Source organism: Schistocerca americana, chromosome 1 (genome assembly GCF_021461395.2).
Source record: "Schistocerca americana isolate TAMUIC-IGC-003095 chromosome 1, iqSchAmer2.1, whole genome shotgun sequence".
Classification (NCBI taxonomy): Eukaryota; Metazoa; Arthropoda; class Insecta; order Orthoptera; family Acrididae; genus Schistocerca; species Schistocerca americana.
In genome coordinates, this window is record NC_060119.1 from 1,054,880,814 (window position 1) to 1,054,908,217 (window position 27,404).

Below are 27,404 nucleotides of genomic sequence, written 5' to 3' on the forward strand. Positions count from 1 at the left end.
GCCTCACCATGAGCCCATATGACAAAGATTTCATCAGTATATCTAAACCAAACAAGGGGCTGAAGGCATATGGATCTCAAGAAAGCCCCCTCCAAGCAACCTAAGAAAAGATTGGCGTAGGAAGGAGCCATTCTGGTTCCCATGGCCATATCCCTGATCTGTTTGTATGCCTGCCCCTCAAAGGTGAAGTAATTGTTGGTAAGTATGAAGTTGATATATTCATTTACTATTACTGTTTAACCCTTACCTGAGCATACTGATTAATATTGAAACCATCTTTTCTATAAATGTGATTTATTTGCAGTAACATGGAGCATGGCGAGCTGCATCAAACCAGTCTTTGGACTGAACCACCACCACCACCACCACCAACAACAACAACAACAGCAACAACAATATGATGGTTTCCTGTCATGTTAACAATGTTTTTCAAACCCGTAATCCCAAAAAGACAATAACAAAATTATTTATGGAAGTATTAGCAACTATTTCTAGTTAGTAATTCGTCCATTACAGATATTGCAGGTGTCAGTATTTAGCAGTAAATTACAAGTACTCATGCATTTATAATGATCCATGTATTCACATCTAATTTTTAATTTCATGCACATAATCTAGTGACAGTGGATCCATTAGGTGAGCATAAGTCATAGTAATGTATCCATCTTCAAAAATTAAGCAGGAACTGACTCAAAAACCATCTGTTAAGTACCACAGAGAAACCTAAATTGGGAATCAGAATATGAAACAGACACATAAAATGCACATCAGAAATGTCCTGCACCAATATGCCAGGACAGTATGTGAGTTTAAGAACTTGGATTGGTGTCGCTGAAATACAGATGAGTCACGCAGCTGTGATATGGCCCAGCACAGCGAGCTTAGTGTGTCGCACAAAGGGATTAGAAAACAGGAAGCAGTGGGTAAAACCCATAGCTAGGGAAAATGTGCATGCCTATGGCCAAGCAACAGTGACAGCTACTGAATAAAACTTGGAAATAAATGAAAAATATTAAAACTCAATCTAACAGAGTCTGGAAGAGGATGAGGATATCAAATTGTGTGTCTAGATGTCACAAGTTCGTAGTAAAATTACATTTCATTGTATCACCATAGTTCATGAATAAAACAGCTTTTTATGAACTACAAAATCATACAATGGAATAATGGCAATATTGCGAAAAGTATAGATACTGCCAATGGCAGCCAGAAACAGTGGTGATGTGACTAAGTGACCGTGTGTGTGTGTGTGTGTGTGTTTTGTTTAATTTGGAAGAAAGGTTTTTGGCCAAAAGCTTACTTGTTTAACAGTCTATCTGTTGTGCCTCTCTGTAACTCAATATCTCTGCTATAAGGTGAGTAGCAATCTATCCATTTTTGTAAACTACAATTTACCAAACATTTAAAATTAAACTAGTACCAAACCAGTCGGTAGAGATGGAGGATGGTCTTAGTTTTTCTGAGTGGCAACACAGCCGTACCATTTCAATGCTTAGAAAATTCACAGCGATAGAAGTTGAACAGCCATGCAGATGTAGGGATGTAGTCATGCTACATTGCTCTTGAATGTTGTGTTTGTCTCTTGACTAAAAGGCATTGGCTTGGTGCGAGTGACTGTATATTGTGGTGAACCTCTATGAATAGTAGTGCAGTATAACTAAGGAAATTTCACTGTACTATTTTGTTGGGATTTGGGCTGTGATTTTACAGCTGGATTATCTGAATGTATTTGGGACTCTGCCAAATAGTTTGCTATTTATTATTCAACTTGAGACAGGACAGACACACCTTCAAATATCTTTTTTAAGGCTATCTGAGTGAGCTTTTCTGACATTATACTACTCCGCTTTTAAATAAATATCATCATTGTGTTGATTACATTATTCAGTCTTCTCATTTTTATTTAATGCATTGTATCAATTATTTATTTATGTACATTATTGCCTGACTCCTCACCCGTGAACCATGGACCTTGCCATTGGTGTGGAGGCTTGTGTGCCTCAGCGATACAGATAGCCGTATGTGGGTGCAACCACAACGGAGCGGTGTCTGTTGAGAGGCCAGACAAATGTGGGGTTCCTGAAGAGGGGCAGCAGCCTTTTCAGTAGTTGCAGGGGCAACAGTGTGGATGATTGACTGATCTGGCCCTGTAACACTAACCAAAATGGCCTTGCTGTGCGAATGGCTGAAAGCAAGGGGAAACAACAGCCATAATTTTTCCCGAGGGCATGCAGCTTTACTGTATGGTTAAATGGTGATGGCGTCCTCTTGGGTAAAATATTCCGGAGGTAAAATAGTCCCCCATTCGGATCTCTGGGCGGGGACTGCTCAGGAGGACGTTGTTATCAGGAGAAAGAAAACTGGTATTCTACGGATCAGAGCGTGGAATGTCAGATCCCTTAATTGGGCAGGTTGGTTAGAAAATTTAAAAAGGGAAATCGATACATTAAAATTAGATATAATGGGAATTAGTAAAGTTCGGTGGCAGGAGGAACAAGACTTCTGGTCAGGTGACTACAGGGTTATAAATACAAAATCAAATAGGGGTAATGCAGGAGTAGGTTTTATAATGAATAAAAAAATAGGAGTGCGGGTAAGCTACTACAAACAGCATAGTGAACGCATTATTGTGGCCAAGATAGACACGAAGCCCACGCCTACCACAGTAGTACAAGTTTATATGCCAACTAGCTCAGCAGATGACGGAGAGATTAATGAAATATATGACGAGATAAAAGAAATTAGTCAGATAGTGAAGGGAGAAGAAAATTTAATAGTCATGGGTGACTGGAATTCAATAGTAGGCAAAGGGAGAGAAGGAAACATAGTAGGTGAATATGGATTGGGGGGAAGAAATTAAAGAGGAAGCCACCTGGTAGAATTTTGCACAGAGCATAACTTAATCGTAGCTAACACTTGGTTCAACAATCATGAAAGGAGGCTGTATACATGGAAGAAGCCTGGAGATACTAGAAGGTTTCAGATAGATTATATAATGGTAAGACAGAGATTTAGGAACCAGGTTTTAAATTGTAAGACATTTCCAGGGGCAGATGTAGACTCTGACCACAATCTATTCGTTATGAACTGTAGATTAAAACTGAAGAAACTGCAAAAAGGTTGGAATTTGAGAAGATGGGACCTGGATGAACTGAAAGAACCAGAGGTTGTCAAGAGATTCATGGAGAGCATTAGGGAATGATTGACAAGAATGGAGGAAAGAAATACAGTAGAAGAAGAATGGGTAGCTTTGAGAGATGAAATAATGAAGGTAGCAGAGGATCAAGTAGGTAAAAAGGTGAGGGCAAATAGAAATCCTTGGGTAACAGAAGAGATGTTGAATTTAATTGATGAAAGGAGAAAATATAAAAATGCAGTAAATGAAACAGGCAAAAAGGAATACAAACGTCTCAAAAATGAGATCAAGAGGAAGTGCAAAAAGGCTAAGAAGTGATGGCTAAAGGACATGTGTAAGGAAGTAGAGGCGTATATCACTAGATGTAAGATAGATACTGCCTACAGGAAAATTAAAGAGACCTTTGGAGAAGAGAGAATGACTTGCATGAATATCGAGAGCTCAGATGAAACCCAATTCTAAGCAAAGAAGGGAAAGCAGAAAGGTGGAAGAAGTATACAAGGTGTTACAAAAAGGTACGGCCAAACTTTCAGGAAACACTCCTCACACACAAAGAAATAAAATATGTTATGTGGACATGTGTCCGGAAACGCTTACTTTCCATGTTAGAGCTCATTTTATTACTTCTCTTCAAATCACATTAATCATCGAATGGAAACACACAGTGACTTCAAACACTTTGTTACAGGACATGTTCAAAATGTCCTCCGTTTGCGAGGATACATGCATCCACCCTCCTCCGCATGGAATCCCTGATGCACTGGTGCAGCCCTGGAGAAAAGAGTATTGTATCACAACCGTCCACAACACGAGCACGAAGAGTCTCTACATTTGGTACCGGGGTTGCGTAGACAAGAGCTTTCAAATGCCCCCATAAATGAAAGTCAAGAGGGTTGAGGTCAGGAGAGCGTGGAGGCCGTGGAATTGGTCCGCCTCTACCAATCCATCGGTTACCGAATCTGTTGTTGAGAAGCGTACGAACACTTCGACTGAAATGTGCAGGAGCTACATCGTGCATGAACCACATGTTGTGTCGTACTTGTAAAGGCACAAGTTCTAGCAGCACAGGTAGAGTATCCCGTATGAAATCATAATAACGTGCTCCATTGAGCGTAGGTGGAAGAACGAAACTAAAATGGGCTCTAACATGGAAATTAAGCGTTTCCGGACACATGTCCACATAAGATCTTTTCTTTATTTGTGTGTGAGGAATGTTTCCTGAAAGTTTGGCCGTACCTTTTTGTAACACCCTGTATACAAGGGTGATGTACTTGAGGACAATATTATAGAAATGGAGAGAATGTAGATGAAGATGAAACAGGAGATATGATACTGCGTGAAGAGTTTGACAGATCACTGAAAGACCTAAGCTGAAACAAGGCCCCGGGAGTAGACAACATTCCATTAGAACTACTGACAGCCTTGAGAGAGCCAGGCCTAACAAAACTCTACCATCTAGTGAGCAAGATGTATGAGAAAGGCGAAATACCCTCAGACTTCAAGGAGAATATAATAATTCCAATCCTAAAGAAAGCAGGTGTTGACAGTTGTGAAAATTACCGAACTATCAGTTTAATAAGTTACAGCTGCAAAATACTAACACAAATTCTTTACAGACGAATGGAAAAGCTTGTAGAAACTGACCTCGGGGAAGATCAGTTTGGATTCTGTAGAAATATTGGAACACGTGAGGCAATACTGACCTTACGACTTATCTTAGAAGATAGATTAAGGAAAGGCAAACCTATGTTTCTAGCATTTGTAGACTTAGAGAAAGCTTTTGACAATGTTGACTGGAATATTCTCTTTCAAATTCTAAAGGTGGCAGGGGTAAAATACAGGGAGCGAAAGGCTATTTACAATTTGTACAGAAACCAGGTGGCAGTTATAAAAGTCGAGGGGCATGAAAGGGAAGCAGTGGTTGGGAAGGGAGTGAGACAAGGTTGTAGACTATCCCCAATGTTATTCAATCTGTATATTCAGCAAGCAGTAAAGGACACAAAAGAAATATTCGGAGTAGGAATTAAAATTCATGGAGAAGAAATAAAACTTTGCTGTTCGCCGATGACATTGTAATTCTGTCAGAGACAGCAAAGGACCTGGAAGAGCAGCTGAACGGAATGGACAGTGTCTTGAAAGGAGGATATAAGATGAACATCAACAAAAGCAAAACGAGGATAATGGAATGTAGATGAATTAAATCGGGTGATGCTGCGGGAATTAGATTAGGAAATGAGACTCTTAAAGTAGTAAATGAGTTTTGGTATTTGCGGAGCAAAATGACTGATGATGGTCGAAGTAGAGAGGATATAAAATGTAGACTGGCAATGGCAAGGAAAGCGTCTCTGAAGAAGAGAAATTTGTTAACATTGAGTATAGATTTAAGTGTCAGGAAGTCGTTTCTGAAAGTATGGAGTATAGCCATGTATGGAAGTGAAACATGGATGATAAATAGTTTCGACAAGAAGAGAATAGAAGCTTTCAAAATGTGATGCTACAGTAGAATGCTGAAGATTAGAGGGGTAGATCACATAACTAATGAGGAGGTATTGAATAGAATTGGAGAGAAGAGAAATTTGTGGCACAACTTGACTAGAAGAAGGGATCGGTTGGTAGGGCATATTCTGAGGCATCAAGGGATCATCAATTTAGTATTGGAGGGCAGCGTGGAGGGTAAAAATCGCGGAGGGAGACTAAGAGATGAATACTCTAAATAGGTTCAGAAGGATGTAGGTTGCAGTAGGTACTGGGAGATGAAGAACCTTGCACAGGATAGAGTAGCATGGAGAGCTGCATCAAACCAGTCTGTGGACTGAAGACCACAACAACAACATTGCCTGACTTTATTTATGTGTGATTACGAATAATAGCAGGCACTTGTACTAGGGTAAAAAAAGCATAGTGGTGTTCTCTCATCCCACAGACATAGAGCTAAATGAGTCCACAAGGGGAATGTTCACTCACAAATATATTAGGTACTTATTGAGTGCCTCCTGGCTCCATGGCAAGTGAAAAAATAATGTGTATTTCTGAATACATTTAGGGAATAAAATAATTGGAAATAATGAAGCTGGGTAAAAATATATTACAAAAGGAACTCATAAAATTATTTGCAGGATGTCCATGAAGGAAGACAAATCCCCTAAACAGCTAAACAGGAACAATACTGTGATTGTTATATTCCACAAGAAAGGAGACAGGCAAAACAGAGAAAGCTATACATCTGTCGGCCTACTCTCCATAATGTACAATTCAGGGTGAAAATTATTTACACAGACAAATTTTGGCAGATTGCATGGGACACTGAAATAAATATTTTTCTCTCATGTCATATTTTCCAGTGAGAATTTTTTAATCCGGTTGAGGGAGTTTTCTCCAGATGAAACTTAATCAAACTAATAGACTGGGAGGTTGCATGGACAATAAAAACATTACTTCGACCACAGTAGAGGTTCGAAAAGGTCTCCATTGACCTGTATATGGAGGTTACACTGGTGAGTCTGGTTCTGTCTAACACTGACAAAGATTGCATGGGTGCCTAATTCCTAGTGCAGCTGCTACTATACATGCAGCCAGATCCTCTTCTGATTCAACAGGGGTTTTATAAACAATGATGCATGTCTCTTGTCACACAAAAAGGTTCAGAGGGGCCATACAGGGAACCAAGTAAGCCACAGCGCAGGTCCACCACTACCAACCCACTTTTCGGGGAACTGTTGGTTCAAGAATTGACACATAGGGTGACTGAAATATGCCACCTTCAGATACTCATTAATAACTGCATCTGTCAGTTTCCACAAGGCATAGCATACTCTTTCATACTCTTTCTATCCTCTTGCAGATGTGGCTAGTATGTTCCTCTGAGTTTAAGGAGGCGGCATGGGGCAGGGTGGCCGATAGCAGGGGGGTGGGAGTGGAGGAATGTGTAGTGCTGCTTGTGGGAGCATGCAGGGATGTAGTGGGGGACAGAATAGGGCTGTTAGGTGCATTTTACAAGATGGGGGAACTATTTGAAGTAAACATTGTTGACAATAGTTTTTAAGACTATTTCTAAAAGAAATGGATTAAATTGTAAGAAATTCTCTTTGTAAACATTGTTATTAATTGTATATTTAATGTCTATACCTATTTTTCTCTAAGTGATCAATTGGGAATAATGTTACAACCATGAAACTTTATCAGAACTTGAAAGAGAAGTCAGAGAAAGAAATTCCTAATTACAAAAAATATTCTCAACAACCACAGAATTTTTTTATTCCTAAACTGGGAAAAGAAGAAGAAATACATTTAATGGAAAATAGCTTAACCACCTACATTTGTTTATTAGTTATTTTTATCTGTAACAGCATTGGGTGCTATAGATATTGGACATAGCAAATAAATTGAAATTGTTCACAATCTTCTGTATAAGTAATTGCTTAAATTGTTACATCAGTTAATCATATTTTATAATTCTCATCTACTGTTAGCAAGCAACTTCTACATTTAAAAGAATTGAAAGTCAACAGGAAATTGAACATGAAGGCAGTACTTTAGAAGACAATTTTTTCACTGAGTTAGTAGGCAAAGTGGCACTGTAAATGTGACTGTAATGATTTTTTTTTAAAAATAGCTTTATATCCTTGCTAATTTTATGTTCTCAGGGAGTATGTTAAAAAACTCCAAACCCATATGAAATTTTGTGTTGTTCTGCTAGACTATTACTGCAAACTAACTTCAACTTCAGTGGTTGGACTTATTAGAACCAATTTGATAGTCTGACTGAAAATCAGTTACAAGGTTTAGTAATTAACACATTAAAAAAATTGTAAAACTTAGCAAAACAAGGTGATGACACTTCTATTTTGGGAGGAATTTAATGAATAATAAAATTAACTTCAGAAATCATATCTGATTGACATTTACTGCTCTATAGAACAAATGCTGAATGTGAAGTAGTATGATTCTTTTTTTATTTTTATTTATTTTTTTTTTTTAACAAAGGCATCCCATGTCTTGTGTGAAAACTAGACACTGAAAACACTTTTAGACTTGATAATTTGTGACAGATTAAAACTAATTGATTGATTAAGACTCGAACCTCGAGATCCACTTTTTTCATGCAGTGCTTCTCTAGTTGAATTACTCCTGCTTGCTATAATATTCCTACATGTTCATTTCATATTTTTAAATCTTTTTTTGTCTCTTGGTACAGAGGGAAAGAATTTCAATCAAAAAATTAAAAAAAACTGTGTTTCATTTGTTTATGTATGGGGGACATAACTATAACAGAAATTCTTAGTGTTACACAGATGTTCAAGTAATTAGTATAATAAATGTTTATGTCAGTGGTAATCATTGTTGTGATTCTTCCTTTTCATCTGATTATGGTAAATCTGTGCTCACAGACTTGACAATACTAAACACATTACTAATTCTTAGAAACAATGACATCACACAGTGTGTACAATATTTTTCAGCTCCATTATTATAAAAAATCATCTAAATATTATTTATTAAGTTATCTCAACATTAATATGATATTCTTTTGCATTTAGATCCTGAAAGAAATTAGATTGTGTCAATACATAAATATGAATATTGTTTGAAACTCTCCATGATAAATAAATCAGACTTACAGTTACTTCTGATGTTGCTGCAGTTGTTGTAATCAGTTCTGGCTTTGGCACTGTTCCACCAGTATTGAAAACAGAAGCGATTTTGCTAATATCAACCACTGTTTCACCACTTGATTGCACTTCTGCTATAATCAGTGTCCTGAAGCATCATCATATGAAATCAGATGACAGATTCTTAAAAACAAATAAAAAGTAAAGGAGGAAAAATTCCTTCTTACACAAAATTAATCAATGGAGAATATTTGTAACAAAATGATTGTTTACTAACTTATTTGCCAATTCTTGTCGAGCAAACATTCTTTCTTCCTGAAGTTCCAAGTGATCATCATATGGTGTGACAGAGCAAACTCGGACACTGCTCCTCAGCATGGAAGACAAAAGTTTCTCAATATCTGCGCGATCAGATGGAAGTGGTCCAGGAATTATAAACTGCATCATTTTTGTTGGTGATGGTGGTGGATATACTCGCACCAACGATCGTGTGTGATGTTGTGGGCTTCCTAATGGAAAATATGTATAAATAATTTAGTACAAGAATTATGTAATAATTAAATTTTCATAAAAAGTAGTGTTCTTGGACCACTGCAGTTGTGACTACATTACTTTTATTAAGCAAGTATCTTTTTTATGGCCCCTATGTAACAAGAGAAGCTACAGTTCCAAGCTTCTGACTAAATTATGCAGTTAGTGCAATAAGTGTAACAAAATCTTGAAGTTTGTTCATTTATTATTGCAGAAGAAAGCTAGAGTCATTTGTGGTATACTTCCAGAAAAGGGCAATGTTGTTTGCATCATACACTGAAGGGCCAGAAACTGGTACATCTGCCAAATATTGTGTGGGGCCCTCTCGAGCATGCACAAGTGCCACAACACGATGTGGCATGAACTTGACTAATGTCTGAAGTGTACTGGAGGGAATTGACACTGAGAATTATACAGGGCTGACTATAAATCTGTAAAAGTATGAGTGGATGGAGATCCCCTCTGAACAGCATGTTGTAAGGCATCCCAGATATGCTCAATAATGTTCGTGTCCAGGGAGTTCAGCAGCCAGTGGAAGCGTTTAAACTCAGAAGAGTGTTCCTAGAGCCACTCTGTAGCAATTCTGGATGCAGGCAGAGACAAGGTAATGTTTTTCCTGAAAACACTATTAATTTAATGTAGTGTTAGTGATATAAACACCAACACTTATAAATGAGAGCTTACACAAGTACACTATTAAGAACTGTGTATGAAAAATCTATGGCCAGAACACTGGATTGATACTGATGTCTTTTGCTGTAGGACTTTCATTTCTTGACTGCGTGATTGTGTGCCTACATTTATGTAACCTTGACAGCATCATCTTTCAGTGTTGACAACATTTTTCCATAAGCATTATATTAACTTTTGTCAGTTGGTAAGGAAACACAAGCAATGTTTGCTTGTGGAAGAAACAGAAATTGGTATTATTTGCAACAACTACTACTATTACCACTACTAAAAAGATATTCACTGGCCCTCACAAAGGAAGACATTCTAACATTGAAGTAAAAGTTCTGGTATTCTTCTGTGAAAGGAGAAATAATGGGCAACCTATGACTATAAACAAAGCAAAAGAGGTTGCTACAGTTCTTAATATAATGAGGCAAGAGTTTAAGGCTAACTGGGATGGGTTGATCGCTTTCTGAAACAGGCTGGCCTATCTCTGTGATACTGTAAAGCAGTATGCCAAAAGCTTCTAAAAGGATTTTGAGAAGAAACTTCACGAATTTCAGTGGTATGTCGTCACATTTTAGAAAGAGAAGAATTTTTTGATGTGCCAAAGAGGCAATGCTGATGAGGCACAAATTTGATTTGATATGCCACTTATTACGAGATTGATGAGAAGGGGCAAAAAAAAAGTTACAGTCAAAACATCAGGGTGTGATAAACATTTCATAACTGAAATAATGGCAATGACAGCAGATGGGTGCAAACTCTCCCCTTTCCTAATCTTCAAGTGGAAAGTGAGCCCAAAGACCCCAAAAAATTGAAAGCTGTTTCCTGATGATGTCACTGTTCAAAATCAACAGAAGTAATGGATGACTGAAACTTAAAAACTTGACTGGCTCCAAAATATACAGGAACTTCATCCTGGTGTACTTTCCAAACTACAATCAATGCTTTGTCTTGATGCATTTCGTGCTCATATCGGTGATGATGCGAAAAAGAGGATCCACAGCCAAGCCAGTGCTTTTGTTATTATTCCTGGAGGAATGACTTCTGTGTTATAACCCTTGACATCAGTATAAAGAACCCTTTCAAAGGTTACATTCAGGAACAGCACAAAAAATTTTGTTAACCAAACTGTGAACTGACTCTGACAAGAAAAATTAATCTTCCTGCACCCTTGGTTTTGACTGCCTGGAAAAGATTAGAGTACCAATGATTGTAAAATTATTCAAAAAATGTTGTATTTAAAAAACTCTGCATGGCAGTGAAGATGATGTGCTCTTGAACGAGACTGAGGATGATGGGGAAAGAAAAAATGAATCTGTTTCTCATGTAGACTCTTCTGAGGATACCACTAATTATGACATTAATGAATAATGATGAGTAATGCCTGTAATTTATGATATGTTTGTTTGCTTGTCTTTCAAGTTAGGTGTTCATTTTTTTAATGATGATTATGTCACTTAACAGTGGTCCATTGTTGTTGTTTTTACAGTTCATGTATGCATCCACTGTTGTGTAAAATAAATGTAGTCTACCAGTGATGTGCCAACGAACTCTTTTTTATGATGTAATTAACATCATAAAAAAAGTGTTTGTAGGTGCATCACTGGTAGGCACATTACATTCAATGGCACATTAGATTTGCATAAATGTAGTAATATCTGCTGGTATCACATAAAATTTGGAACTTCAACCCAACAGTATCAACCAGCCAGTGACAAGAAGGATGCTGCCAGAAACCAGTAGTGTCATCAGCTGAATCCAGAATGGACAGTTGTTGACTGTTCATAACAGAGGATTATACCAAGCTAAAATTTTTCGTAGGTATAGGTGATAATGTCGCAGTGTACAATTCTTGTCTTCTGTGATGAAATATCAATGGCTATTACCTGTATAATGTGGATGGATCTTCCATCAAGATCTACAGTTATCAATCAATTCATGTAGACACCACTGTCCTATATCTAATTATTGGTGCAGACTTCTATCATTTTATAGTTCTCTAGTCTTGGATACCTATGCCATGCTGGCATCAAAGTGATTACAAGTGTCTCACCATATAACAACCTGCTTTGCCATTTCTCCAAAGTCACCTATCTGTTGCCTACTCTAGCACTGCTAAAACACTCAACAGTACATCAAATTACCATCATGCCAAGTTCAGTAGTCCATGAAAAGCCTCGTCATCTGCCTCCAGACAAACTCAGACCACAAAGCAAAATTCATCTTTCATGTTAGCACACAGGATCTATCACCACTCAGATAGTAGCTAGGCCTTGCCTGCGCCCCTAAGAAGAGCAACAGGTGGTGCCCATCAATAGCTTAGCACTAGAACAATACCTAATGATACCATGTGTCACATAGCTAAGACTCTGTATTCACATCCATGGTAAGACCAATCTCAAGGGTCAACCTCATCCTTGCTATCTATCACATACCCATTGCAACAGGAATATATCAAAACAGCCGTCACTACCAGTCAAGGTAAACAGTTTGAATCATACATTTTTAAAGCACTTGTGCCTATCACCCCACTGCTAATGGTCTCACGGAATGGCTCCATCTACTATTGAAGGCATCACTCAAATTGTGAAATTCTAAATTCTTTACATTTTAGAACCTGAAGATGTTTAATATACTGCAGTTCCGACTGAAGTAGGGTTTTGGAAGTCTTGTTTCTGTATCCATGATGTATTTCTGCCAAATATGACTAGTGGATACCCAAGTTGGCATGCATTAAGCACTGTGCTTCAGTACACATGCACTCTTGTGTCTCTATTGCAGCAGGCTGAGCTGCATTAATGGTTGTGGGGGAGACAGGGGCAGGCGGGTTGGCAGAGAATTTGTACACCTCTGCTCCAACCACTGTACATTTGATGCTGACAGCAATCGCTCCTCTGTCACCATTTCCATTGGCAGACTTAAGCCAGGCTTTAGCCCAGTGGAGACTCACACAAGTTCAGAAACGGCTGCTAATACTGAGATGCTACTTATGTGTGATTTCATGAGGACACCAGATGCATCAGCCTTCCACTACAACAGTCAATGCCTCTGAGCTAAACTCCGATCACCACTCACTCTAGGCACTGCTTATGCTTCAACCTCAAATATCGTTGACACTTGGGTGGGGGAATGAGTGATGTGGGCAGTAAATTGTCTGTTATATTTTATGTACTGTACAGATCCTTATCCTTGGACCACAGACAAATGAATGATAGTTAGATGTTCTTTGCAGTGTATTTAGCTATTGTTTGTTGTGTTAAGTAGATTGTATTTTCACACAACAGTGCATACACATAGTGAGCTAAGCACCAATTTGTCCCCCCCCCCCCCCCCCCCCTCTCCCTGGGTCAGGATTTTAGCTCCACAGCCAGCACTTCACCGTGCATGGGACATCATGCACTTGTACTTAGTGGGATCCTTCCAGAGCTCGTCTAATAGTAACATATGACAAAGTTTGTGGAAGAGACTTCAAGCAAGGCAAGACTAATGTTACATCTCGGACTTTACGAGATGACTTGACTCAACAGTCACAGCCCCATCATGATCTATGAGGCCCTTCACTTATGCACCATCTCTCACTGACATTCCAGTGAAGAGCAGACACAAAGACATAATAAGATCTCAACATGAAATGAAGTGTTGTGGCTCTGGGAAATTACATGTACTGCAGGCAACGTCTGCCAATGTCACATGAAGCTTCAACCAGTGTGACCCCTGATACAACATGAGTATCCATGCTGTCTGATGTGTGTGTGCTATTGTGTTCATCCACCTCTGCTATTTCCATACTGACATTTTCTTATGGCTGGGACACTAAAGCACCTACACTGTCCTTGGTGTTGTAGTCACCCACCTGTGATATTTGTTCCATGTTTACATCTTCTTCGTTTCTTCTTCTTCTTCTTCCAGACAGAATACCAAGTCTCTCACTCCTATAGCTAGCACATATAGGTGAGTATGGCTGCCTGGTGGTGGCTGTGCTATTATTGTTAGAGTATAATTACAATATCTGAACCAGCACCTCTCATACAGAGCTGCACCAGACTACTACACATAGGCAAACTCATCCATGGAGGTGGGTTGCGTATTTAAGAGTCATATAATTTATCATGTTAGAAGTGAGTATTCTTCTGCTTCAAGGATGTAAATTTATTGTTTGGCATGTGATACTGATATAATTTTGTGGGAACAGATGATTAAATAAATAGAGTATAAGATACATCAAATTCTGTAAAACTGTCAGTCTTGCAATACAAATATTCTAATACTAACCCATGTCATGTGCTTCCACGAAAAATTCAATTGGGCTGCTTGCATCTTGGATGGAACTTCTCCTTACCCTCGGTGTAGGTTTTTCGTGGCTCAGTGATTCTCGAAGTCCCAGTAATCCTGTTAAAAATGATTTTAATTATACCTGTTTCTTTTATCACTTTTTTATTGTTACTGTGGAATTATATCCATTTAGAGTTAGTATTAGCCAAGCCAGTTCCAGACAGGTGATTAAATAACTATATAATATGAAAAATTCCTACAACCAAATATACATTGCGTGTCATTGGCTCTGTGGTATCGCAGTTAAAGAACTTTCATTTCAGATCTTAAGATTACCAACCACAGCACAGGAGATATGGTAATTTTGCAGTAGTGTTCCTGGTGGCACACTAACTGTTGCACAGAGACATGATATTTTTGAAGTACTGCTCTTAGTGACACTTTACTGGATGTAGTGCTGCTCTTAGTGGCACTTCACTGGATGTGTTACTTGAAAAGACTGTTCAGAAATTCACTCCAATCCATGAAACATTATATAGATTAGATTAGACTGATGTTACAGAAATAACTTAATCTGTACTGTACTTCTTTTGTGCTTAGGGTCCTTTTTAAACAAATTGTTCAATGTTTGCTTCTAACACTTTGAGATGAGCTATCCTGAGGCCAAATACACATTCTAAATTAAAATATATTGTGCTGAATCTAGGAGTAACACAACACAGTGTGACTTAGTGGGTGGTTAGACACAACCATTTGTTCCAAGGCTGAGTACCATCTTTGGAATTTAGAAGCACGGTTGTTAGGAGGAGGATTGAAATGTTCCAAGAGGTGAAACAAGTGTCCAATCCAGGCTGTTATTTTAAGGATATGTTTAGCAGATAGGTATGCAACCTTAGAAATTTAGCAACCTCACTGAGCACATAGTGATGATAATGTTAACATAAAAGTGGATCACAAACTGTAGCTCTGCTGAGATAAAAATCAGACAAGGTATGTATTATCACAGTTGACCATCCACTCGAAAACATGCAGTTTTCCTGTGGTGGAGCTGAAGTGAGTGGTGTGAAGAAGATGAGGGGGAGTGGTTTCACATTTTCTGATTCAAGGTATAGACAAGCAGATAATATGATGATATGGACTCGACATATAAGCTGAAAATGGGGAAAAATTTGGAAACCCTGGGAACTCATGAAGGCTGCCACAGAGAGACTAACAAGGAAATTTATATAAAAGGGAACTGCCAATCATGCAGATATGTATCACAACATTAATGAATGTGCTTTTGGCAAGGAGATCATTTGGAAATGAAAAGCTGGGTAGAGATTGGGCCATTTACAGGGGTAATATCCTTTTGTAGGTAGGTGACATCAATAGTGAGAGGGAATAAAGGTGTTTGGTGGAAAGGGGGAGGGGGGGGGGGGGGGAGAAGACAACACACAAATACACTTTAAATTTGAAAAAGCTTTGCTTGAACTCAGGAAGAACAAATGACCTGGTATTGATGAAACACCAGCAGAACTCTTGCAGACCTTTTTTTTTAGAAGACTTTTAATAATTCAGAATGGAATATTTTTTTCTATTCTTAGGTAGTGTGTTATCAACTACAGGGGCACAACGATGATCCACTCTCTTTATGCGGAGTGGACTAGAGTCATCAGCAATGGCAGAATGAAACAAGAAGCCAAAATCAGAAATGCTGTGAGACATAGTTGCTCACTGTCACCACTGATATTTTAATTTGTATGTAGGAGAGGGAATGAGAATATTCTTTCTTGATGTGGATTAACAGAAAATCTTGATTTGGTTGCTGACATCATTAGCATCAGTCATCAAAAGTGAAGAGTAACTGATTTAGAGACTTAATGAAATGGAATATGTGTCAGCCAGTAGATATAAAGTAAAGAAAACCGATATAATTGTAGACACAACAAGTGGATGTGCTGGATGGATAAAGGTTAAATTTGACTAGAGGCTCTTGATGGGGTGCACGTGTTTTGCTATCTTAGAAGTAGAATAGATAAAGAAGGAAGATGCAAGAAAGACATAGCAAGACTGCAAAAAGCAAAAATGGTGTTTATAAAAAGAAAAATACTGCTAAAATCCAAAACTATAAAATGTAAACTGAGACCAGAAAAGGCTTCATTAAAAATTATCTTTGGAACACATTTCTGCATAGGAGCCAAACATGTTTGGGGGAAAAAAGAGATAAAAAAACAGAAGCCTTTGCAATGTGTTGTTATGAGAAACTGTGGAAGATCAGCTAGGTTGACAGAATAAGGAGTGTAGATGTTCTGAAATCGGTCAGTGAGGGGAAAAAAGCTTACTAATGAACATAATGAAACAAAGAGACAGAATAGTAGTACACTTCTGAGTGTTCTGCTGAGTTGTTGTTTCCATTTTATGAACAATATTTTGAGAACTGAACCAGCCATCTTCTTCAGGTATTGTGAATTTTGCTGTTTTTACTCACTGCCTGAACTCTATAATGAGACAACAATTCAGTGGAACACTCAGAAATTAACTACTAATCAGTCACGCTGAGAAAATTTGGGAGATTGCAAAGAGATAGCATGAGAAGAGTCACTGCTGAAGATAACAGTTAATTGAATGGTAGAGAAAAAGAATCACTGGGGCAGGCCTGCATGTCAATATGTAAGGCAGATCAGTGATGATGTGGCATGTGAAAGGATCTCATGCTTCAGTAGACAATATGACCATAAGGAACTGCCATTTGAAGCTAATGGACACAGGCTCTGTATCATATCTGAGGAGATGCAGTCATTGCTCAACATCTGGTATGGAGGAAATGTGCAAGTGGTTCAGGAATTTGAGGAATTTGCATGTGGTTCGGGGACTGTTCACTTAAAGTCCTTAGAAGTCATAAAGACAGCCATGTCATGAAAGTGGACACAGTTTGAACATACAGTTTGAACTGTTCTGCAGAATTAATTAAATATTCATCCTTGGAAACCACATTACTCTCAGAAATTATCACCGGACATTGGTCGGAACATGAGAGCTGAAGATTAGATTAGATTAGTACTTGTTCCATAGATCATGAATACAACACTTTGTAATGATGTGGAACGTGTCAGGTTAATAAAAGGTGTCTATACAAGATATTATATTAGACAAAATATTACATGACACTCAATATTTTAAATTAATTAATTTATTTTTTTGTGGGGGTTGGGAAATTACCCACTTACTATATCCAAAAATTCATCTAATGAGTAGAAGGAGTTGCCATTAAGAAATTCTTTTAATTTCCTTTTAAATGCTATATGGCTATCTGTCAGACTTTTGATGCTATTAGCTAAGTGACCAAAGACTTTTGTGGCAGCATAATTTACCCCCTTCTGAGCCAAAGTTAGATTTAATCTTGAGTAGTGAAGATCATCCTTTCTCCTAGTGCTGTAGCCATGTACACTGCTATTACTTTTAAATTAGTTCGAATTGTTAATAACAAATTTCATAAGTGAATATATAAATTGTGAGGCTACAGTGAAGATTTCTAGCTCTTTAAATAAGTGTCTGGAGGATGATCTTGGATGAGCTTCAGCAATAATTCTGATTACACGCTTTTGTGCAATGAACACTCTTTTACTCAATGATAAGTTACCCCAGAATATGATGCCATACAAAAGCAGAGAATGAAAATTGGTGTGGTAAGCTAATTTACTCAGATGTATATCGCCAAAATTTGCAATGACCCTAATAGCATAAGTAGCTGAACTCAAACGTTTCAGCAGATCCTCAGTGTGTTTTTTCCAGTTCAACCCCTCATCAATGCATACACCTAGAAATTTTGAATATTCTACCTTAGCTACCGATTTCTGATCGAAGTCTATATTTATTAATGGGGTCATTCCATTTACTGTGTGGAACTGTATATACTGTGTTTTGTCAAAGTTTAATGAGAGCCGATTTGCAGAGAACCACTTAATGATTTTCTGAAAAACATTGTTTACAATTTCACCAGTTAATTCTTGTCTGTCGGGTGTGATAGCTATACTTGTATCATCGGCAAAAAGTACCAGCTTTGCATCTTCGTGAATATTGAATGGCAAGTTATTAATATATATTAAGAACAGCAGAGGATCCAAGACCGAACCTTGTAGCACCCCATTCTTGATTGTTCCCCAGTTTGAGAAATCATCAGTTTTTTTGCATATTATGTGAACTGTTTATTTCAACTTTCTGCACTCTTCCAGTTAGGTATGATTTAAACCATTTGAGCACTGTCCCATTCATACCACAGTACTTGAGCTTATCTAGAAGTATTCCATGATTTACACAATCAAAAGCCTTTGATAGATCACAAAAAATCCCAATGGGTGACTTCTGGTTACTCAGAGCATTTAATATTTCATTAGTGAAAGTATATATAGCATTTTCCATTGAAAAACCCTTCTGGAAACCTAACTGACATTTTGTTAAAACTTTATTTTTACAAAGGTGTGAGCTACTCTACAATACATTACTTTTTCAAGAATTTTGAATAAGGCAGTCAGAAGAGAGATTGGGCGGTAGTTGTTGACATCAGACATATCCCATTTTTTATGCAGTGGTTTAACAATGGCATACTTCAGTCTATCTGGGGAAATACCCTGCTTCAGAGAGCTATTACATATGTGGCTAAGAATCCCACTTATTTCTTGGGAACAAGCTTTTATTATCCTGCTGGAAATGCCATCAATTGCATGTGAGCTTTTATTCTTGAGAGAGTTTATTATCTTCCTAATTTCAGAAGGAGAGGTGGGTGGAATTTCAGTTGTATCAAATGGTGTGGGTAAGGCCTCTTCCATTAACTGCCTTGCTTCTTATAATGAACACTTAGATCCAATTTTCTCTACAACATTTAAAAAATGATTATTCGAAATGTTTTTGACTTCGGGCTTGTTATTTATCAAGTTTCCATTCGCTTTGACCATGATGCCGTCATCCTGTACTCTTCGTTGTCCTGTCTCCCTTGTTATAGTATTCCAAATTATTTTGATTTTGTTATCAGAGGTATTAATCTCAGACATGATGCACATGCTTCTGGACTTTTTAATAACCTTTGTTAATGTAGCACAGTAGTTTTTATAATATTTGGCTGTTTCTGGGTCATTACTCTTTCTTGTTGTTAGATACAGTTCCCTTTTGTGGTTACTAGATATTTTTATTCCTTTACGAAGCCAAGGTTTTTGCATGGTTTCTTATAATTAGATTTAACTACTTTCTTGGGGAAACAGTTTTCAAATTCTCTTACAAGTGTATCATGAAATAAGTTATATTTTAAATTAGCTTCGGGTTCCTTGTACACCTCATCCCAGTCTAACTGCTGAAGATTTTCTCTGAAATTTCTAATTGTTGAGTCATTAAATGAATGCACAACTTTGGAGGGTAGTTTTGAATTACTGAATGGAGCTATGTCATATACTGTAATTAGCTGAGCATCATGATCAGAAAGCTCATTCTCAACAGGACAAGAATTTATGTTTTTAAACCTATCTTGGTCTATAAAAGTGTTATCTATCAATGTGCTGCTGTCCTTTACTACCCGAGTAGGAAAATTAATGACAGATGTCAAATTGAAAGATCCAAGCAAGACTTCCAGGTCATTCTTCCTATTACACTCTTTCAGTGATTCGACATTGAAGTCCCCACAAATAATAATTTGCTTTCCCCTATCTGACAGATAGCACAACAAGGCATCCAAGTTTTCCAGGAATAAATGAAAGTTTCCCGAAGGAGACCTATATACTGTTACAATTATAAAAGAGCCCTCCTTCAGTTTAAGTTGACAGGCACACGCTTCTATATGTTGCTCTAGACAAAACTTTTTTGTATCTAAGTTTTATACACAGTGATAACTATTGACATATATGGCAACTCCTCCTCCCACCTTATTCTCTCTACTCATATGTGCAGTTAGCTTGTAACCACTGATATTTACCTTTTCCATGTTGTTGTTGTTGTTGTTGTTGTTGTTGTGGTCTTCAGTCCTGAGACTGGTTTGATGCAGCTCTCCACGCTACTGTACCCTGTGCAAGCTTCTCCATCTCCCAGTACCTACTGCAGCCTACATCCTTCTGAATCTGCTTAGTGTATTCACCTCTTCGTCTCCCTCTACAATTTTTACCCTCCACGCTGCCCTCAAATGCTAAATTTGTGATCCCTTGATGCCTCAGAACATGTCCTACCAACCGGTCCCTTCTTCTTGTCAAGTTGTGCTACAAACTCCTTTTCTCCCCAATTCTATTCAATACCTCCTCATTAGTTATGTGATCTACCCATCTAATCTTCAGCATTCTTCTGTAGCACCACATTTCGAAAGCTTCTATTCTCTTCTTGTTCAAACTATTTATCGTCCATGTTTCACTTCCATACATGGCTACACTCCATACAAATACTTTCAGAAACGACTTCCTGACACTTAAATCTATACTCGATGTTAACAAATTTCTCTTCTTCAGAAACGCTTTCCTTCCCATAGCCAGCCTACATTTTATATCCTCTCTACTTCGACCATCATCAGTTATTTTGCTCCCCAAATAGCAAAACTCCTTTACTACTTTAAGTGTCTCATTTCCTAATCTAATTCCCTCAGCGTCACCCGACTTAATTCGACTACATTCCATTATCCTCGTGTTGCTTTTGTTGATGTTCATCTTATATCCTCCTTTCAAGACACTGTCCATTCCGTTCAACTGCTCTTCCAAGTCATTTGCTGTCTCTGACAGAATTACAATGTCATCGGCGAAACTCAACGTTTTTATTTCTTCTCCATGGACTTTAATACCTACTCCGAATTTTTCTTTTGTTTCCTTTACTGCTTGCTCAATATACAGATTGAATAACATCGGCGACAGGCTACAACCCTGTCTCACTCCCTCCCCAACCGCTGATCCCTTTCACGCTCCTCGACTCTTATAACTGCCATCAGGTTTCTGTACAAATTGTAAATAGCCTTTCGCTCCCTGTATTTTACTCCTACCACCTTTAGAATTTGAAAGAGAATATTCCAGTCAACATTGTCAAAAGCTTTCTCTAAGTCTACAAATGCTAGAAATGTAGGTTTGCCATTCCTTAATCTTTCTTTTAAGATAAGTCGTAGGGTCAGTATTGCCTCACGTGTTCCAACATTTCTGTGGAATCCAAACTGATCTTCGCCGAGGTCGGCTTCTACCAGATTTTCCATTCATCTGTAAAGAATTTGTGTTAGTACTTTGCAGCTGTGACTTATTAAACTGATAGTTCAGTAATTTTCACATCTGTCAACACCTGCTTTCTTTGGGATTGGAATTATATTCTTCTTGAAGTCTGAGGGAATTTCACGTGTCTCATACACCTTGCTCATCAGATGGTAGAGTTTTGTCTGGACTGGCCCTCCCAAGGCTGTCAGTAGTTCCAATGGAATGTTGTCTACTCCCAGGGCCTTGTTTTGACTCAGGTCTTTCAGTGCTCTGTCAAACTCTTCACGCAGTATCGTATCTCCCATTTCATCTTCCTCTACATCCTCTTCCATTTCCATAATATTGTCATGAAGTACATCACCCTTGTATAGACCCTCTATATACTCCTTCCACCTTTCTGCTTTCCCTTCTTTGCTTAGAACTGGGTTTCCATCAGCGCTCTTGATATTCATACAAGTGGCTCTCTTTTCTCCAAAGGTCTCTTTAATTTTCCTGTAGGCAGTATCTATCTTACCCCTAGTGAGATAAGCCTCTACACCCTTACATTTGTCCTCTAGCCATCTCTGCTTAGCCATTTTGCACTTCCTGTCGATCTCATTTTTGAGATGTTTGTATTCCCTTTTGCCTGCTTCATTTACTGCATTTTTATATTTTCTCCTTTCATCAATTAAATTCAATATATCTTCTGTTACCCAAGGATTTCTACTAGCCCTCATCTTTTTACCTACTTGATCCTCTGCTGCCTTCACTACTTCATCCCTCAGAGCTACCCATTCTTCTTCTACTGTATTTCTTTCCCCCATTCCTGTCAATTGTTCCCTTATGCTCTCCCTGAAACTCTGTACAACCTCTGGTTTAGTCAGTTTATCCAGCTCCCATCTCCTTAAATTCCCACCTTTTTGCAGTTTCTTCAGTTTTAATCTACAGTTCATAACCAATAGATTGTGGTCAGAGTTCACATCTGCCCCTGGAAATGTCTTACAATTTAAAACCTGGTTCCTAAAGCTCTGTCTTACCATTATGTAATCTATCTTGTACCTTCTAGTATCTCCAGGATTCTTCCACGTATACAACCTTCTTTTATGATTCTTGAACCAAGTGTTAGCTATGATTAAGTTATGCTCTGTGCAAAATTCTACCAGACGGCTTCCTCTTTCATTTCTCTCCCCCAATCCATATTCACCCACTGTGTTTCCTTCTCTCCCTTTCCCTACTCTCGAATTCCAGTCACCCATGACTATTAAATTTTCATCTCCCTTCACTACCTGAATAATTTCTTTTATCTCATCATACATTTCATCAATTTCTTCATCATCTGCAGAGCTAGTTGGCATATAAACTTGTACTACTGTAGTAGGCATGGGCTTCATGTCTATCTTGGCCACAATAATGTGTTCACTATGCTGTTGGTAGTAGCTTACCCGCACTCCTATTTTTCTATTCATTATTAAACCTACTCCTGCATTACCCCTATTTGATTTTGTATTTATAACCCTGTATTCACCTGACCAAAAGTCTTGTTCCTCCTGCCACCGAACTTCACTAATTCCCACTATATCTAACTTCAACCTATCCATTTCCCTTTTTAAATTTTCTAACCTACCTGCCAGATTAAGGGATCTGACATTCTACGCTCCGATCCGTAGAACGCCAGTTTTCTTTCTCCTGATAATGACGTCCTCTTGTGTAGTCCCCGCCCGGAGATCCAAATGGGGGACTATTTTACCTCCAGAATATTTTACCCAAGAGGATGCCATCATCATTTAACCATACAGTAAAGCTGCGTGCCCTCGGGAAAAATTACGGACCATGGACATTGCCGTCGGTGGGGAGGCTTGCGTGCCTCAGCGATACAGATGGCCGTACCGTAGGTGCAACCACAACGGAGGGGTATCTGTTGAGAGGCCAGACAAACATGTGGTTCCTGAAGAGGGGCAGCAGCCTTTTCAGTAGTTGCAGGGGCAACAGTGTGGATGATTGAATGATCTGGCCTTGCAACACTAACCAAAACGGCCTTGCTGTGCTGGTACTGCGAACGGCTGAAAGCAAGGGGAAACTACAGCCGTAATTTTTCCCGAGGGCATGCAGCTTTACTGTATGGTTAACTACCTTTTCCATATCAGACACAATGTGATGCTCAGACAGGCATAGTATATCTATTACATTTCTTAGAATGGAGACTGGTCTGATAGTTTTGATAATATCCTGTGGTTAGAAGAAGCTGTGTTGCAGGTTGGGGAGTCTGTTAACTGGCACAATGGTTATTATTGGGCACAGACCATTCTAGACCAGCTGTTCAATAAAGTCAACACCAATCAAAGGGATTAGTTTGGTGCAGCATGACACCCACAAAAACTGTGTTGTTTCATGACATCCATAAAAGTTGTTGGCGCATATCTCATTTGGGACACAGTGCATGCTGAACAGCATCCCAAGATGTTTGAAAATGATGTATACAGTATTGTATTCACATGAGACAATTAGAATGACCTAATCTTAATGGAACATGGAGCCTTGCCTCACTTTGTAAGCCTCGACACTGGTCGGGACAACATAGCCACGTTGAGTGGGTAACAAGGAGTCCTGAGCAAATGCCTATCTGGGAGTGGGCAAAAGAGAAAGTTGATTGCAGAAAACCAAAAACTCTTCAGGAGTTGGAGGAGCGAATTTGTCAAGTTTTTGGAAGAAACCACTGGATTATCGGCAGAAATTTGTCACAAACACCCCCCTCCATTTATCTAAATTCATTGAAGAAGTTTGTACTGAGGAATAATCAAAGATACATTAGTTACATGTGATGAGGCTTCAATGGATGGCACCAGTTCTTTATCAATAAACTTAAGTTATATGAAAACTCGGTCTTCTTATTACAGTTTGAAGTAAACTTCCAGTCCAAGAGCTCTAACTGATTTTGATTGATGTAGGGCAAAGTTTGTTATGAGAATTACATTCCATGTTAACTTATTAAGAGTTATAAGCCACCTACCCTTAGCCAGACACTCTTGTCAAAAAAAGTTGAAGAGGGATTTATTTAATCATTATCTCATGCACTGAAGATAATTTCTTGATGACCTGTCATTTCCTCACAGAGTATAGTATCTGATTTTCTATGTGATATTGTTGATTTGATGATGAAAATTTTGCACTGTGTATTTAAATGGATCATTGTAGGTGCTCATTTTCTATTTCAGATATGTTTTAAAAAATGTTATGTAAAGCTGTATTCTAAGTACTAACTTGACACACTTCACGTTACTAAAGAACTATTTATCATGGCATATAAGTATGCAACTGTTTTTTGATTTCAAACTATGCCTTTATCCTGTGAAAAATTTCATAACAATCAATCATCTTAGTGGAAATTTAAAAGCAGTTTACTAAAGAAATTTGTGGCACTCTGTCAGAAGGAAAATGGCGGAATTCCTGTGGAGCCTCATGGAATCAACACACAGAAATATTCTGTATATTGTGAGGACTGAACACAAATGTGTATATACTTAAAGTATTCTTACTCCGAAGAAGTCACAATAACTAAAAATATTTGATACGTACATAAATTTGCAGCATCAGTTTAATTTCTTTTGCATTGTACCTCATACACGACATTTTCTGGTGGACTACCTGCAGTAAACTACTCACCCATTACCACTGAACTGATCAGTTTTAATTAACCTTGTCTTAGTGTAAGGATTTCATTCAGATTTGAATAAACAGTCATGCACTAATACACCATGGCATCTAGTTTCTGTGAGAAGCCTCCTTTCTTTTGTGTTGATGTAGTATGTTGTGGTTTGTTGATAGTCACATTTTAAATGGTCAATCATCTGGATAAGAGCTATAAATTATAAATATGCTGTGATTGTATTTTTCCAATTAGGTCAATTGTAGATGTATGGCAGTGTGGTGAAGATGAGAGGTGCAATACATGATCTCTTCAAGCACAACCATGAGAAGATGATCTACATTCAAAGACTGAAAGCTATTAGGAACATGAGATGAAACAATGTTCATTATAAACAGGCATCTATTCTCAAGCATTTATATGACTGGTTTCTTTGTCAGTCATCAGCTTAGTTATGCAAGTCATAAACAACATCAGTAGGCAAACAACAGCTGCTTAGTATAGCAGAGGAAGAAATAGCATTTCTAAGTTTGCTAGCTCTTGTGTTATCCTTAGTATATTCATTTATAGCCTGTATAAGCTAAAAGCTAGTAATGATTCAGCTACAGGATTAATATCTGACAATTACTTCTTTATGTTATCATACTCATTAGCATATAAGTTTCTTCACAATGATAGACTCTATGAATGATTGATACTCTTACAAGCCAATGGATATGAAGTGGAGAATGTTCTCAGTGAATGGTAATAAATGACACTTCTCCTTCTTCTTTTTGTTAAGAGTTTTTTTACACAACCTGGGATGAGCTTTGCTGCACCTGTGTTTTATTTAACTTTGTGGCCAGATGCCCTTTCTGTTGTGAAAATCATCAGATTCCTAAGGGAGAGAAATTGTGTTCACCGCCTGTATGTGAATTGTGTAAACTTTGTCCTGTGTGCGATTGTATTTTCACTGTTTGTGTATCATATTTTCTAAGGTTTAAAGTGAGGACCAGCCCAGCATTTATCTAACTGAGTGAGGGAAACCATCTGAAAACCACACTTAGGTTGGTTGGTGCCCAATTGCCAATGCACTGTGCAGGTTCGGTGCAGATTTGGCTCACCTTCCTTTGATGCAAGGTAGCACACAGTGCATTCTGCTATATGAGCAGGCCAAATGGTAATAATCTGCACTGAAGACAAGTAGTACTGATTTGAAGTGAAAGTTCTGTGAAGACCGTGAGGAAAAAGCAGATTCATCGGCTTGTATTAAGGCCAGAGAACAAAGTAAAAAGAATGGTCAATGTGATATCCATTACTTAGCTTGTGACATTACCTTTTCTGTTAGTACAATAGATAAAAATTTATGGCACTACTACACCATAACCTCAATCATCATCATCTTTAGCAGCAGCATCTGTTGCATCATTTGATATTCACTGCTCAATAAAATGTCTCCTGTAGTCTTATCTACACATCACACTATTCCATAAAACACATCTCTGCTGCTCCTGCCTGTGCTCTAATGTAATCTGTCTACCTATAACAGTCTCAGTCTTCTCTTATGTCATGGAATCTAGCAAAGAACTTCCCCAGCACATTTACTATTAATTCATGTAGTTAAATATCCCTCACATCTCCATGATATCTTCCACTCCTATTCCCTCATCCAGTTTTTTGTCTTTCTTAGTAATTCTCAAAATGCATCCCCTGATTACTTACTCAAAGACACTAGTTTTGAATGGTTTCCACATTAAAAACTCTATGTCTCATTGCAATAAGATGAAAATGGTGATATGCTCTGATTGTAGACTTTCCTTTTCAGTTATACTAGAATTATTGTTTTCAAACCTCTATTCAGTTTTATTAAAAGTATTCATGTGTGTTTTTACTCTTCTGCTTCTTTTCCTACCCATCTAGTCTTTGTCTTCAACTACCTTCAACACAAAAACTCATCTGGTTCTGTGACTTCTCTGTTTCTCTACTTTCTTTCTGTTGTACTTGTTAATCATTATCTTAGTATTATTATTGACTTAATGGGCTACATTCTGACTTACTCTATGAAGTCGTTCCATTTATTGTTGAAGTTTGTCGTCAGTAGAGGAAAACATTGCAGTGTCATTAGCAGTAAAGATGATTAAAGTATGCTCTATTAATGTATATTCCCTCATAGTTTTCCCTGAAATTTTTTCTACAGTTGGTGGAAGCATATACAGTAAATTTCATTTTCCATCCATTAGGTTTGCGGTGAGTCCTTTTTCTATTTATTTTTACTCATAAGCTTCTGAACAATAACAGAAATAAGCCTTTCATGACTCCGCATGTAACAAGACGAAAGGATCATACACAAAGTGCAACATAAGTGATACACAGAATAACTGATGTGAGTAGTACAA

The 27,404-nt window shown here is 38.0% G+C and overlaps 1 protein-coding gene across 1 annotated transcript in view; it reads right to left on the bottom strand.

The window, feature by feature from the left end:
* Positions 1-27,404, bottom strand: part of LOC124596241 (cadherin-86C-like) — a 299,468-nt gene that overhangs the window by 47,021 nt on the left and 225,043 nt on the right. Inside the window, exons 15-17 of the mRNA XM_047135308.1 lie at positions 14,227-14,343; positions 9,023-9,254; positions 8,755-8,893 (exon numbers count right to left, since the gene is read on the bottom strand). Of these exons, the coding sequence (XP_046991264.1) occupies positions 8,755-8,893; positions 9,023-9,254; positions 14,227-14,343 (488 nt within the window). The remainder of the gene's footprint in view (positions 1-8,754; positions 8,894-9,022; positions 9,255-14,226; positions 14,344-27,404) is intronic.